Source organism: Equus asinus, chromosome 3 (assembly GCF_041296235.1).
Source record: "Equus asinus isolate D_3611 breed Donkey chromosome 3, EquAss-T2T_v2, whole genome shotgun sequence".
Taxonomy (NCBI): domain Eukaryota; kingdom Metazoa; phylum Chordata; class Mammalia; order Perissodactyla; family Equidae; genus Equus; species Equus asinus.
The window spans coordinates 108,930,002-108,943,916 of NC_091792.1; the positions used below are offsets into that span (position 1 = coordinate 108,930,002).

General features: G+C 37.1%; 1 protein-coding gene across 2 annotated transcripts in view; it reads left to right on the forward strand.

Annotated features, from left to right (window-relative positions):
* The window catches only part of LOC106843224 (transmembrane protease serine 11E-like), a 39,702-nt gene that overhangs the window by 11,310 nt on the left and 14,477 nt on the right, over window positions 1-13,915 (forward strand). The window contains exons 2-6 of one of the 2 annotated variants that reach the window (XM_070505735.1): window positions 3,180-3,250; window positions 3,842-3,966; window positions 8,088-8,209; window positions 10,232-10,299; window positions 13,498-13,661. In XM_070505735.1, coding sequence (XP_070361836.1) covers window positions 8,186-8,209; window positions 10,232-10,299; window positions 13,498-13,661 — 256 coding nt within the window. In that variant the 5' untranslated portion in view covers window positions 3,180-3,250; window positions 3,842-3,966; window positions 8,088-8,185. The remainder of the gene's footprint in view (window positions 1-3,179; window positions 3,251-3,841; window positions 3,967-8,087; window positions 8,210-10,231; window positions 10,300-13,497; window positions 13,662-13,915) is intronic. The other variant, XM_014860177.3, reaches the window with a different exon arrangement.

The window sequence follows — 13,915 nt, forward strand, 5'->3', positions numbered from 1 at the left end:
AGTTTGCTGACCTCTGGCTTAAGTAGTTGATAATAATGCTTTGGCTGGCACCCCCAGCTTTATACATATGTGCACGTGTTCATTGAAACTGCTCAGCTGGACTGCGCTGGTGAAACACGTGAACTAAGAATATCAGTGCAGCTCACCATTACAGAGAATGAGCAAAGAGTTTGAGATCCACTGTGAATCAGTCCATAGCGGTGGTGTTATGAAGGGGTTGGTTCTGGTAAACTTTCCTTTGAAGCACTATGAGTCTTGACTTATTCTCCCCTGCTTGCCATGAGGTTTCTTTGTGTTAGTATTCTGTTTCCCTTGCCTTTTTGTTGTTGCTGCTGCTTTTCCTTTTTAGTGCTATTCTAAAAGTGACACATTAAGAAGTGGTAATGATAATGCAACTCTGGACATATTACTTGTCTTCTGGCAATTTGGGGCTTATAAAAATGTACTTTTTTTTTTTTTAAAGATTGGCACCTGAGCTAATATCTGTTGCCAATCTTCCTTTTTTACTTCTTGGTCTTCTCCCCAAAGCCCCCCAGTACATAGTTGTATATTCTTGTTGCGAGTGCCTCTGGTTGTGCTATGTGGAACATTGCCTCAGCATGGTCTGATGAACAGAGCCATGTCTGTGCCCAGGGTCTGAATTGGTGAAGTCCAGGGCCACCAAAGTGGAGCACGTGAACTTAACCACTCGGCCACGGGGCTGGCCCCAAATGTACCCATATTTTAACTGCTATATTCACTTGTTATATTTACCTGCTATACTCATTGTCTACTCACATATGTCCCCAAATTGAAAAGAAAAATCATAGAAAGAAAGGAATTTGATACCATTGAAGCTCTAAGGATTCATCCAGTCTTTCTGAAGGTGGTTTTCCATGAGGCAGTTCAGATAAGTTTCAAAAGGCCACCGTTATGATTGGACGAGGGTTTATGTGCAGGAAGGGGTTAATTACATATGTGTCTGTTAATATGTAAAATTGATTTATTCTTCCATTTTACTAATTTTTTTGAGCACACTTCTGCTGCATCAAATTTGGAGCAATTCAGTATTGAATCACTTGCTGAGAGAGCAACAAAAAAGTAATTAAGAAATAGAATGAATCAGTTTGAAAAGGAATGCCATACACACTGGGAAGGCAAGAAATAATGTTTCAATTGACAAACATCTCAGTAATGTGGTCATTACCATTATTATTAATAATTAAAATAATGATAATAATAGTCCTTGCTATTTATAAAATGATTTTATACTTGGAAGCTCAAAATAATAAAATACTTTATCATTTTTATCTCTACATAGCTCATCAGGTAGGGGAGGGTTTGGAATTATTATCTCTGTTTTTCACATGGAGGAAGTAAGAGAGAGAATTGAATCTGCTGGTACAAAACTATATAATAAATAAGTTGGTGGCAGGACTTAAAAAGCATACTTTCTTAATTGTTTATTCAAAGTGTTTTTGATGGATTCTCTTTTCTGTTTGTCCCATGCCTTCCCTCTTACATCCTTTAAAGCCACCAAAGACAGCATCACTAAAATAGTTGTGAAAGGTGGGGGTCAGCAAAGGAGGACACCAGGGTACCTTGGATACTGTAGTGATAGGAACTCCACGAAAAGACATGTCTAATCTTCCTTGTTAATTTTTTGTTGCTGTAAATTTTTTTTCTCTCTCTCTTTTTCTTTGTCTCTCTTTTGTTTAATTCACAAACCATGATGTTTCTTGTTAAGAAAAATCCACCATAACACAAAAAATTACATAAATTAGAATTAAAGTTTCTATTTGTATTATTTCACTTCTTACTGTTAACAATTTTGTGTCTCTCTCTATATTTTGCTATGCACATACATATATAGTTTTATTTATTTACAAAAGTGGAACATAGAATGCATACTATTCTGCAACATTTTTTCATTACAATATATTATTGGCCATTTGCATATTAACACATGTAGCTCTCCCTCATCAATTTAATGGCTGCATTGTTTTACTTTTCTGTTTTGATTAAAAATTATTATGGAACAAATAGAACTTCTTATTTTTCACAACTCTATATAGCAATCATATACTTTTGAAAATTACATTGTGTTTCCTACAGTTACGAATTTGTATTCTTCACCCAGTATGTTTTGACATTAGTTGAGAATCCCTTACCTCCTCATATTCCCCCAAAAGTTTTGTGTCCGTCTGCTACACACATCTCCTTCCTTCTGCAACAGGTGAACAGAAAGCATTCAGGGATGAAGGAACCAGAATCAGTTTTTAGGCTTCTTAGGCACATCTGCACCTAAAAAAATAAGCTCCCTGTGGAGACGTCTTTTCATATTGCAGTAATTGCCATTCTAGGAACAGGTGTTTGGAATCCTACTCAAGGGAGAACTGGAGATGAAAGAGATTGGAGAGGAAGATGAAGTTTCCTTGACTACGACCATGTGGGAAAATCACAGGAACATGGGAGGAGACAAAGTAGAGTCGCTGGAGCCTTCTATTACACCCCAGTGCCTTCAGCAGGGGCAGAGTCATGTAGAGAAGATAACACTATTGATTTCTGTAACAGTGTTCCCACAGAACCGAGTGTTGAGGCACAGCTGCATGTGATGACGGTGCAGCAGGGACCAAAGTGATAATATCACTTTCTGGTCTTCTATCACCAGGAAACAGAGTCTGCTCGATTTGTGTAAGCAAAAATTATTTATTGCAAAATGCTTTGCAGTTTGCAAGAAGTTTTCACATTCATGATCTTATTCTGGGTCCCACAGTCAACACGTGCTTTAGACAGAATGGGTACTCTGTCTCATAATGACAGATGGAGAAACTTAGCTCAGAGTCTAAATGATTTGTCCAAACTAGTAAAGGAAAGAGCTGGGCTCAGAATTCTCTTCACTCTGATTCAACCCTCAGTGCTCCTCCATGATAACACCACACTTTCCCCTAGTCCTCATGCACCAGAGCTCTGGAGATAAGAATACAGGCCACTGAATCTACCCGCGTGATAAATACCTCAAGAAATTTAAAATAACAGCATTGTATTCAAACTCCTTAGCCAACTCTAACTTTATTATTTCATTTTATCTAGCTTTTGAGTTTGCTTGGCAACCAATATAACACAAGGGAACAGCAACTTTACTAACCAAATGAAAAATCAGGTTGACCAACACTTTTCAGTAACATGTGTTTTTGAAGGCAGGACAAATGGGAGAGATTGGGGAGTCTCATGCAGAACGGATTTCCTGCAGCATCACTGAAGTTTAGAGGTAAATATTAGCTCAAACACTCCAGTTCTTTAGAAGAGGACTCTGGTTGTCTCTTACGTATATCCTCAAAGTTTGGTTGGAAATAAATCAGAAAAATAGAAGGAGAATAGAATTAAAAACTCTATCTGGAACCTGGTATGGTTCAAGTTATAACACATTTCATAAGCTGTTTAAGATTATAAAGGGTAGAAACAGGCTTTAAACATTTCGAAGCTCCTACGGGGCCTAACTCAGGATCCTGCACATAGCTGGCTCAATAAATCATAGGCTAACACTTAACATAGCACTTTCTACATGCCAGGCACTGTTGTAGGCACTTCACATATAGTAAATCATTTAATCCTTACAACAATCCTATGAGATAGGTACTATCATTATCATCTTCGTTTTTATAGGCACAAAGAAGTCAAATTACTTGCCTAAGGTCAGGCAACCAGAGTCAGGATTAGAACAAGGGTGTGTTCTAAACCAAAATAGTACATACTCTACCATCAAACTGAGTGTCTTGAATTCCCCAGAAATATCTGCTTTACCTAGGGAGTGGGCGCAGCGTGCAATGTGATATAATCCACCTATTTGATTTCTTCTCAGACCAGCTGTGGTGAGGGCCAGGAAGCGAACTTGTTTGGAGCCCTGGGTTATTGGCCTCATCACCTTTATATCTCTAATTGTGCTGGTGGTGTGCATTGGACTCATCGTTCATTATGTGAGATATAGTAAGTATGAACTTCCCTGGCATCATGATTTAACCAAAATATTTCCTCATGTACATTCCTGTTTTGATTTGCCTCAGGTTTATTCATTCATTACTAAACTTCTTTTGCATAGCTGGTACAAGGAACTCTTTACCTGCGTTGTCTCTTGTTTAATCCTTACAAGCCAAGAAAGATTCTTTCTTCTATCTTTGATGTAGTGATACTTCCTGCTGAAAAATAACATGCTAGTTTTCATTAATATGCAATAATCAAGTCTTAATTAGAGGAAGACTATATGAGAGCTAGAGTCTAGTAACTTGAGTGGTTTGAGGTCATAGGGCAATCACCTTGATTTAAAACAATTCCAACACTGAAATCCTGATGGTCCAATAAATTAATTACACAATCAGGGATCATAGAGAAGTAGGCTCTATTCTGTGCTAGTAAGTTGGAAAAATGCTCATAGTGATATATTGTTGAATAAGTGCCTATTTCTGTTATTTTAAATCTCATCTTGGTATATATTGCAGGCAATTAAAGAGGACAGGATATGCTGAGAAGGTTAATTAGAAAGAGATTCACTCTGTGGTAATCAGGTACCTCACTGCTAGATGAACCATGAACACTGCTGTTATTGGAGAAGTCCCCAGGGTACTTCAGAACTGTTCTTCCAGGGTATAACTACCCTTCTGAAGTTTCCTTCTACTCTGCCTTAGGTTTTAATTAGTTGACTTCACTATGACCTATTGGTTTAGTATCTCCCTTAGTGACTAGATGGTGCTTTGATGTTCAAGACCCTGTAACCAAAGAAGCTAATCATTTGATTCTAATTTTATTGGGAATTTGCATAAGATGCTTTCCTGATAAGAGAAATAGTGATCTGTAAATTGATGATCTTCTCCCAGCAGACACAAGTCTAATCTGAATTTCCCAAATAAGGTGGATCATTTCTGGGCAGTTTAAAGTAAAGATTTTTTTTTGATAGAATTTGTCCACATGCTGATCTTTTAATTTGGAGTATTTGCATTTTGATGATTTCTCTGGAGCATGTTTTTAATAAAAAGAACAGCTAAAATAACTTTACAGTTCTACAGTTCTGTTCTGAATATACCTAGTCCCGTTATGTTGTAAGCATCATTATTCCTCTCCATGGATGACTAGGACTATATTTTATTCACTTTCGTATTTTCAAAATTTAGCAGGATCCTGGCACATGTTAGATACTTCATGTTTATTGAACAATGAATAATAAAAATGGATGAATCATACCTATGGCATTTTCTTGGGGCATACTTTGATTTGTCTGACTTCACAAGGACTTCCTAGCAATGCTAAGGGTCTCATTATCTTGGGGAGAGAAAATCTTCCTTTCTATTCTTCCTTTGCATCTTCCCAGCCAAGTGATATAAGGCTTACACATCTTACTCATATGCATACAATGAGAACCTGGCAAGATTTCTCCATTAACCTGTTCCTGGGTCCTATTGTTTGGATAATCAGCTGAGTAATACGGACCACACAACTACCACTGCCCACACAACGCACTTGAATAAACAGTGATTGCTGTGATGATTGTTACTGTCATATTTGTGACATGCCCTCCATGTGAGAATGTAAACTAAAAACAGTGTGGATATAGCACATGAGCATTTGGGAGCTGGCACACCTAGATAACCAAACAAAAGCAAACAAAACTATTACAGAAATAGACAAAGATGGAGGTGATCAGACTTGGAAAAACATCATTTTGGCATAAAGCCCAGGACAGCATGGACTTGGGTGTGCTGTTTGTGCTCAGTGGCTTTTGGGGCTACATTTCTGTCCCCTCTGTGATTTGAAAAACAGAAGGTAGATCTATTATGAGCAACATCATTGTAGGTTATAGAATCACAAACCTGTTAGAAAATTATTAGCAAGCTCATGCTCATCTTTATGTCTCTTACTTTTCTGTTAATATTCCCAATAATATTTTTCAACAACTACACCTGCCATACAATTATGGCAAATGGGAATATGTTTTGACACTTAGTGACCTGCTTGAGTCCATCAAGCAAAGTAAAATATTGACTGTAGAGAAGTTGTTCATCTGGTTGAAGCATATGAAATTGCCTGTATTTGACCATTTTTGACCTATGTAAATGACAATTTCAAATGATTCAATCTAATAATTTAAAAAAATCAACAGGTCTAAGGACATGGAAGAGTCTGTTCCCTTCCTCTTTAGAACTTGCTATTCAATGTGTGATTAGATACGACAGCACCAGCATCTTCTGGGAGCTTGTTAAAATGCAGAATCTTGGGCCCAACTTTAGACCTAATGTAAACTATTGGTCAATATTTTAATAAATTAAACATTTTACTTGAAAATGGCATATTGCCATAGACCTGCCTGCATCTCAGGTCACACTGGCCATTCAGGGCAAGACCATTTAATGAAAGGGAGGTGAGGAAGGCAAAACCTCCCTAGTCCCTCACTTGGGAGACCTTGACCTTTCAGTGTCTCCAGCCTGCCACTCATATCCTCTATGTGTCACCCTAGGCCTTGTCAGAGTCTCACTGGTGGCTTCCCTCTCTGTCCCACCAAATGCTTTGAACAGCCATGATGTTCTTTTGAAATTTACCAATAGTTTTTCTTGCATAACTCTTATATAATGAGAGCTTTCTCCTATAGCTTCAATGACTGGGTTTGGTTTTTTCCCACCTCAAGAAGTGGCGTGTAAAGAAAGTTTGTGCTGGGCCAGCCCTGATGGTCTAGTGGTTAAAGTCTGGTACTCTCACTGTTGTGGCGGCCCAGGTTTGTTTCCCAGTTGCAGAACCACACCACCGATATGTCAGTGGCTATACTGTGGTGGCGGCCCACATAAGAACCAGAAGGACTTACAACTAGGATATATAGACATGCACTGGGGGTTTGGGGAGAAGAGAGAAATAAAAGAGAGGAAGATTGGCAACAGATGCTAGCTCAGGGTAAATCCTTCTCTGCCAAAAAAAAAAAAAAAAAAGGCTTGTACTTTGGGAGTTAGACGTTGGCTTGAAACCCAGTTCTACATTTTCTAGCTATGTCATGTTGAGGTTGGGGAATTTATTTACATTTCTGAGACTGTGGTCCTTATCTGTTAAATGTGGATAATACTGCCTTCCCATGGGGTTATTGTAAATTAAATGAGATATGTGAATATATCTGAGACATAGGTGCCCAATGTTAGTTTCCTTTTCCTCTGGGGTTTAAGTAAAGAGGGAAAGAATGAGGAGAAAGAGAGAAGAGGTGAGAAATTGAGACTGGGTGAGGCATGCTCTATTTTCCTATAATAACCATTCACAATAGTCTTATCACCTTTGCATTCCTAATGCTTCACACAGTCTCTCACAGAAAACGTAGTCAGCATTAATATTTTTTGAATGTCTTTGGAGAGCTCTGTGCTTGCTTCATGTACAGGAAGGTAGACGAAAAGTTATGCAGCATTAATTCTTTGCAGGCCAAAAATGTGGGCTGCTTAAACTGGATGCAGAAAGTGTAGACAAAGGCTAAGGAAGCAGATAAGACAATCCCTTGGCTGGAAGAAGAAAATAAATGGATGACAAGGGAACCAGGTGAAACTAAGTAGTTTTCCTGGAAGGTTATGTCAGGCGGCAGCTCTAGCTCCCTAAACTTCTATATTCTGAACCCCTAACGTTTTAATCCCTGTCCTCATCTCCTTCTCTAGCCAAAATAAATTTTCTTACACTAGAGTCTTGTCACCTGAATTGATGCATAGTTCACTGAACTGGGAAAAATCTATTTTTGGAATATAAAAATGCATTTATTCTTGGGAAGCTTCTGAATCCATCTCTGTTTGTATGCTTGGATGGCGTGACTTGCTGCTCCTTGTGGTTTATTTAGGAATGGATAACACATGACTAATTAACCCACAGGAACACCAAGCATTTCTTACTGCTTTTATACCCTAAATCTTTCGATGATGAATGTTGTTATCTTTTAGTCTGAGATAACCAAGAAGCTCAGGGCAGGCTGATGGAAATGATGACCTGGGTAGGGACATTCTTTACTGTCTCAGTCTTTGCAGCAACCATCAAATGGAGAAATGATGATACTTTACACAATCAGATAAAATCAGATAAGGTTTTTGCCTCTTTCCTTATAGATCAAAGGAAGACCTACAATTACTATAGCACATTGTCGTTTACAAGTGACAAACTATATGATGACTTTGGAAAAGAGGCTTCTACAAATTTCACGGAAATGAGCCAGAAAATTGAATCAATGGTAAGTGTTTTTTTCTCCATTTCTAGGGCATATGCTATCATTTTTTCCATAATTTTTAGCACCTTAGCTTCTGAAACATCCATTCAACTGATCTTGCATATCTTTGCAAAATGGGAAGAGGCCCTACGTGAGAGAGATAAAACAAAACTGACGGTAGATGACTTTCGAGAGTATGTCTTTCAGGGCTGAACCAAGTGACCTTCAGTCATTCTTTTATTGTCCCTCTTATTCACCCTTCCTTAGCTAGTGCTACACTTTTGATTAGCAGAATGCAGAAATTCTGAGACTGTGAAAGTGAACCCCAAAATGATTGTTGTATCCTAGACTTCCTAAAGAAGAGAACTTGAGCAAAAGACCAGAAGATTGAAACTATTCAGAAACATACTTTAGTAGTATTTTAGTATTAAAAAATATCTAACCTTGGTCCAGTTTTTGGTACATAAGTCTATAGGAAATCCATGAATACTCATCTCTAACCTTAAGGCATCAACATTCATCCTGAGGGATAAATTGAATATTTTAAAAAGTAGAAAAATTAGTCGTATAGGCCAAAACAGCAATGGCCTGTGTGATGACTTCTCATCATTGTCAGATTACTTAGAGAACAATTGGGACTTTTTCTGATAGTCTGTGAGGCAATTAGTGGTATGATGTGATGAAAAGCACCCTACACCAGGAGTTGGGACACCTCATTCTAGTACCACCTACTATCTAGTGTTGTGTCATTTGGCAAATCACTTTACCATTCTGAACAAATTTCCTTATGTGAAAATTAAGGCATTAGACTAGATAATTTCCAAGTTGTCTTCCATTTGCAATATCTTGAGTAAGAAGAGAATGGCAGTGACCCTCCTGAAAGCTGCCTGGTAGAATATAAGCTTGAGAATGTGGATGTCTTGCTGATGGAGAGGTTAAATCCTGGTTGTATTTGTACTCAACCACCAAATCAGGAAATATATGAGTAAGCTCTTCTCTAAGGAAAGGAAATGGAACTAAAAATGTCAAGAAAAGATGCAACTATTTTCCTGGTTCTTTGTGCCATTCACTAAAATAAATTTTATAAAATCCAGACTGACAAATATAAATGAATATAGATAGGATTCTTTAATACCCTTCAAAATTAATAGTAATTTTGAAATTATTTCATTAAAGAAGCCCTTAAATAAAAATTTCCAAGTGAATATTGGCATTAAAGGACTCATCTGTACTGTGCTGATTTGTCTCAGAATCGAAGTTACTGTCCTTGAGTGCAAAGACTCAAGAGTCAATGAAACATAAGAAAGAATAAAAAGGCTGATTGTTTCTGTCAATCAATTACCAGCTTGTAGTAACTGTGTGTGGTAAATATCCACTTGGACACAGAAAACAAGAAACACTTGACGTCTTTGCCTTGATTCCTAATTTATAAATTTAAGTTGGCTAGAATTCTTACTTATAGTAGTAAGAAATATCTCTACAAAATATGTTCTTCCACCTTATTAGAGTAAACCTTATAGGACATGTTAGGCTAAGTATGCCAGCTCACATGGGCCTTCCTAAGAGCATTTTGAGTGCTGAATTGGGCGCAGCTTATGCCAGAGTATTTGGCAAATCTTTCACCAGGTTTGGGAACCATGTGACACTGTCCTGCACTCCTTTCTATGACCCAGCTATCACTTGGCAGAATTATTTCATTTCCTTTGTCTACCTACAGTAAAAATCTATATCTCAGGGTGTGAATGCTTACCCTTACTTTTCAAAAAACAGTATGTTTATTCTCTTTTTTTTTTCTTTCTCAGTGTAACACAGCAGAGGTCATTCTTGACCCCTGAAAACTATGGTTCCCCAGCTCCTATAATTCCTAAGACAGAGTTCAGTTGAAATCACTGAGTAGAATACCAAAAGGACTCAAGATTCCTCAATTGACACGTCAGTCCATGTGTTTTGCTTTTAAATTTTAAAAAATGTTTTTAAGCTTTGAATTAACTTGCAGAATTTCAGAAAATTCTTCTTACTGACATATTTTGGATATTTCTGGAACAGGTGAAAAATGCATTTCATAAATCTTCATTGAGGGAAGATTTTTTCAAGTCTCAAATTATCAAGTTCAGGTATGTAGATCTAAAATGCTGACTTCTGAATACTGTTTAAAGCTAAAGCTGTTAACCTGGTCAGTTATAAATACCGCTTGAAGTGTTAATAATATGATGTAATTCAATTCAACAGACATTCATTTGGCACTTGTTCTGTATAAATCATGGGTTACAATGTGACTTACTCATTCTCTAAATCCAAAAGAAAGCATTTGCAAGATGTTTGCAAGGGACAGAGGTGTTATTGGTGGCTATGTTATAGAATTGTATCTTGGGAAACTCTAATCGGCACAAATCGGGACGAAAGCCACATCCCTTGGCTTACTAGCAAATAGTGCCCTACGTAAAATAATGTAGTGGATGAGGTTTGTCTTCACCTGTTGGTTTTCCTTCGTATCAGTTTTCTTTACTTTCTTCTATTACAGATATTTCTCTTTCTGCTCCAAATATTTAAGATTTCAGATCTGATCATCAATCAGCAATAAGTATGAGTTCAGAGCATAACATTTTAAGCAAAATGCCATGTGCGGATCTTAAATAATATGTTGTCTTAATACAAATTATTTGTATTTTTCAAAAATAGGATAAGAACTGTTTCCAATATTATTTCAATGACAAAACCTCCAAGAGTTACTTCTCAGTCTATTAATTAGCTGACATCTCTTAGGTGTTACTTTGACCACTTTCTCCCGAAAATTCTGTACTCTCTGGCATTTGAAATATTATTCTTTCTTGGATCTGTTTCTACTTCTCCAATCCCTAAATTTTCACTCCCTCAAGAAGATTTCGTCCACTCACATGGCTTCATAGGTTATTGAAATCCAAGTTTCTATTTTCAGTCTAAACTGTTTTCTAGAATTATATGCCTACCCATGCACATCTCCACATGGGATTTCCACAGAAAATTCCTTAACTCAAGGAAAACCCAATCACACTAATGGTAAACCTGGAAGTCATCATACACTCCTCCTTTTCCTGGGCCCCTCACACTTTGTGAATAACTAACTTCTACCTATTCTATCTTCCAAATCACTTTCAAATTGGTTTACTTCTTTATTGTAGTAACCTTTCTACTCATTAGTCTTTCTTCTATTACTGTAGTAGGAAGTGCAAGTTTGTTGGAAATATGAAGTCAGTCTTAGAGATGTTGAGTTGAGATACTGGGGGACCATATGAGCTTGAAATATATTATTTGGGGGAGGAAAAGGGAACTGAGCTGAAGATTCTCTCATCATCAACTCAAAGCTTTGGGAAGTGTGGATGTGAATGGAATTTCTCAGAATAAGGGTAATGAAAGAAAAAAAAAGGATGATGAAGAGACCTTGAAGAACAACAATGTTTAAAGAGATGGAATTAAAATAAGAACCCAGGAAATAGACAGGGAAGGAGCAGGAAAAAAAGAAAAATCACAAGAGAGGCACCACTGATGATAAAGATAAGAAGTTTCAAGAAGAGAGTGGTCAGCATTGACAAATGCTCCTGAGAGACCAAGTAATAAGACTGAGAAGAATCCACTAGATATGTCAATGAGGAAGTCATTTAGTGTCAAGAAAAGACTCCGTGGAATGGAAGGGTAGGAAGCAGACTGCAATGAAGTAAATATGAGGCAGAATATAATTTATCCTTTCAAGAAGGTTTGCTGTGATAAGAAAGTGAGAAGTAAATTGAACAGCTGGGGTAAAGAAAGGGTTTTGTTTGTTTTTGTTTCTGTTAGGCAGCCAGTATAGGAATAGTTTAAGAGAAAGACTAAAGAATAAATAATTGATGTACAGGGCTACTGAGGCAGTGAAAGGGGATGAGATACATAACAATAATATCTTTAAAGCCCTATTTCCTCAAATTACATAAGCGACACAAAAAACATATAAAATTCAAATAACATAGTATTGCATAAAATGGAAAGTGAAAACTCCCTCTCCAATAATTCCACTCCCATAAATAACACATCTTCTTAATAATTTATTTTGTACATCTTTCCGATGACTGCATACAGATCTATTTCATTCTTTAGCTGGCTGTATAGTATTTCACTACAACTATATGTCAGGGTTGATTTAGCCAATGCCCTTTTGATGCATGCTTGGGTTGTTACATATTTTTCTGATTTAAAAACAAAGTTATGATTGAGATATGTATACTTATCTCTTTGCACAAACAAGAGTGTATTTTTTTTTATTTTTATTTTTTTAAAGATTTTATTTTTTTCCTTTTCCTCCCCAAAGCCCCCTGGTACATAGTTGTATATTCTTCGTTGTGGGTCCTTCTAGTTGTGGCGTGTGGGACGCTGCCTCAGCGTGGTTTGATGAGCAGTGCCATGTCCGCGCCCAGGATTCGAACCAAAGAAACACTGGGCCGCCTGCAGCGGAGCGCGCGAACTTAACCACTCGGCCACGGGGCCAGCCCCAACAAGAGTGTATTTTAAGACTAAATTTCTAAAACTAGAAATGCTGTATCAGAGAGGATGTATAATCAAAAGTTATAATAGATAAATAAAGCTGCCCTCTAAAAATAAGATTCTAATTTATATTCCCATTGACAATTTATGTGAGTAGGAGTCGATGCAGTGTATAGTGAGGAGTAAGATTCTTTGGGAACTGATTGTATGTAAAAAAAAAAAAGAGCAGGTAGAGTAGCTGACAGAGCATGAGAAAGGGCAGTCAAAGATGATTCCAAGGTAGTAACTCATTCAAATAACACTAAGGCTAATTAATACTCCATCCTGAAAATACAGTCACATGAAGTCAATACAATTTGGTCAAGCTTTCGAATATTATTTGGATTAGGAGTTATTTAGGAGAGCCTGAAGTTTGCTTAGGAGAAATCAATGGATTTAAGTCACTGGGAGTTAAGCCTGAAAGCCAAAGCCAGAGTCGATTTTATATTCACCATTTATTATATTTGACAATTTTGAGTGGTTGACAAGAGAAGTGTCTTTTTCTATTAATAACCATGTACTTAACTGCATCCTTTGGTAGTAAGAGAGATCATGAGCATACTAGCTCACTATCAGGGAGGCTGAGTTGGAAGTTCTATAAGTGGTAAACAATAGGAATATAGAAGGAAACAAATTGGATCTTTTAAAATTACACTTACGGATTTGTTTTTTGTGTGTGCATATTTCAAATGAATGACAAAGAAAAAATGTGTTGTGATATTACCATAAATCTTATTCAGAACTATATCTTTTAAAACCCTCTTTTTCTTTTTGGTCCAAAGTCAAGAGGAACATGGAGTGTTCGCTCATATGCTGCTGATTTTTAGATTTCGCTCTACTGAGGATCCTGAAGCCATAAATAAAATTATTCAACGTGTTCTACACCAAAAGCTACAAGATGCTGTAGGGCCTCCTAAATTAAATCCTGAATCAGTTGAAATAAAAAGTAAGTTAATTTCTCTTATTTAGTTTAATTCTCTTATGTAGAATAGCTCCATGTTAAGTTTGGTCCTGGGCACTGATTTTTAAAAACTTTTTTGGATATGCACTAATTATGGAGTCTTGCCATGAAGAGAATATTTCTTTGGGACTGAATCGGTCTTTAAAACTACCCTAACCTTGTGCCTCCCATGCAAGCCTGTCATTAACTCCTGGGCCTGGATTCTTATTTTATATTGGGCCTTGCACTTTAGCTGTAGA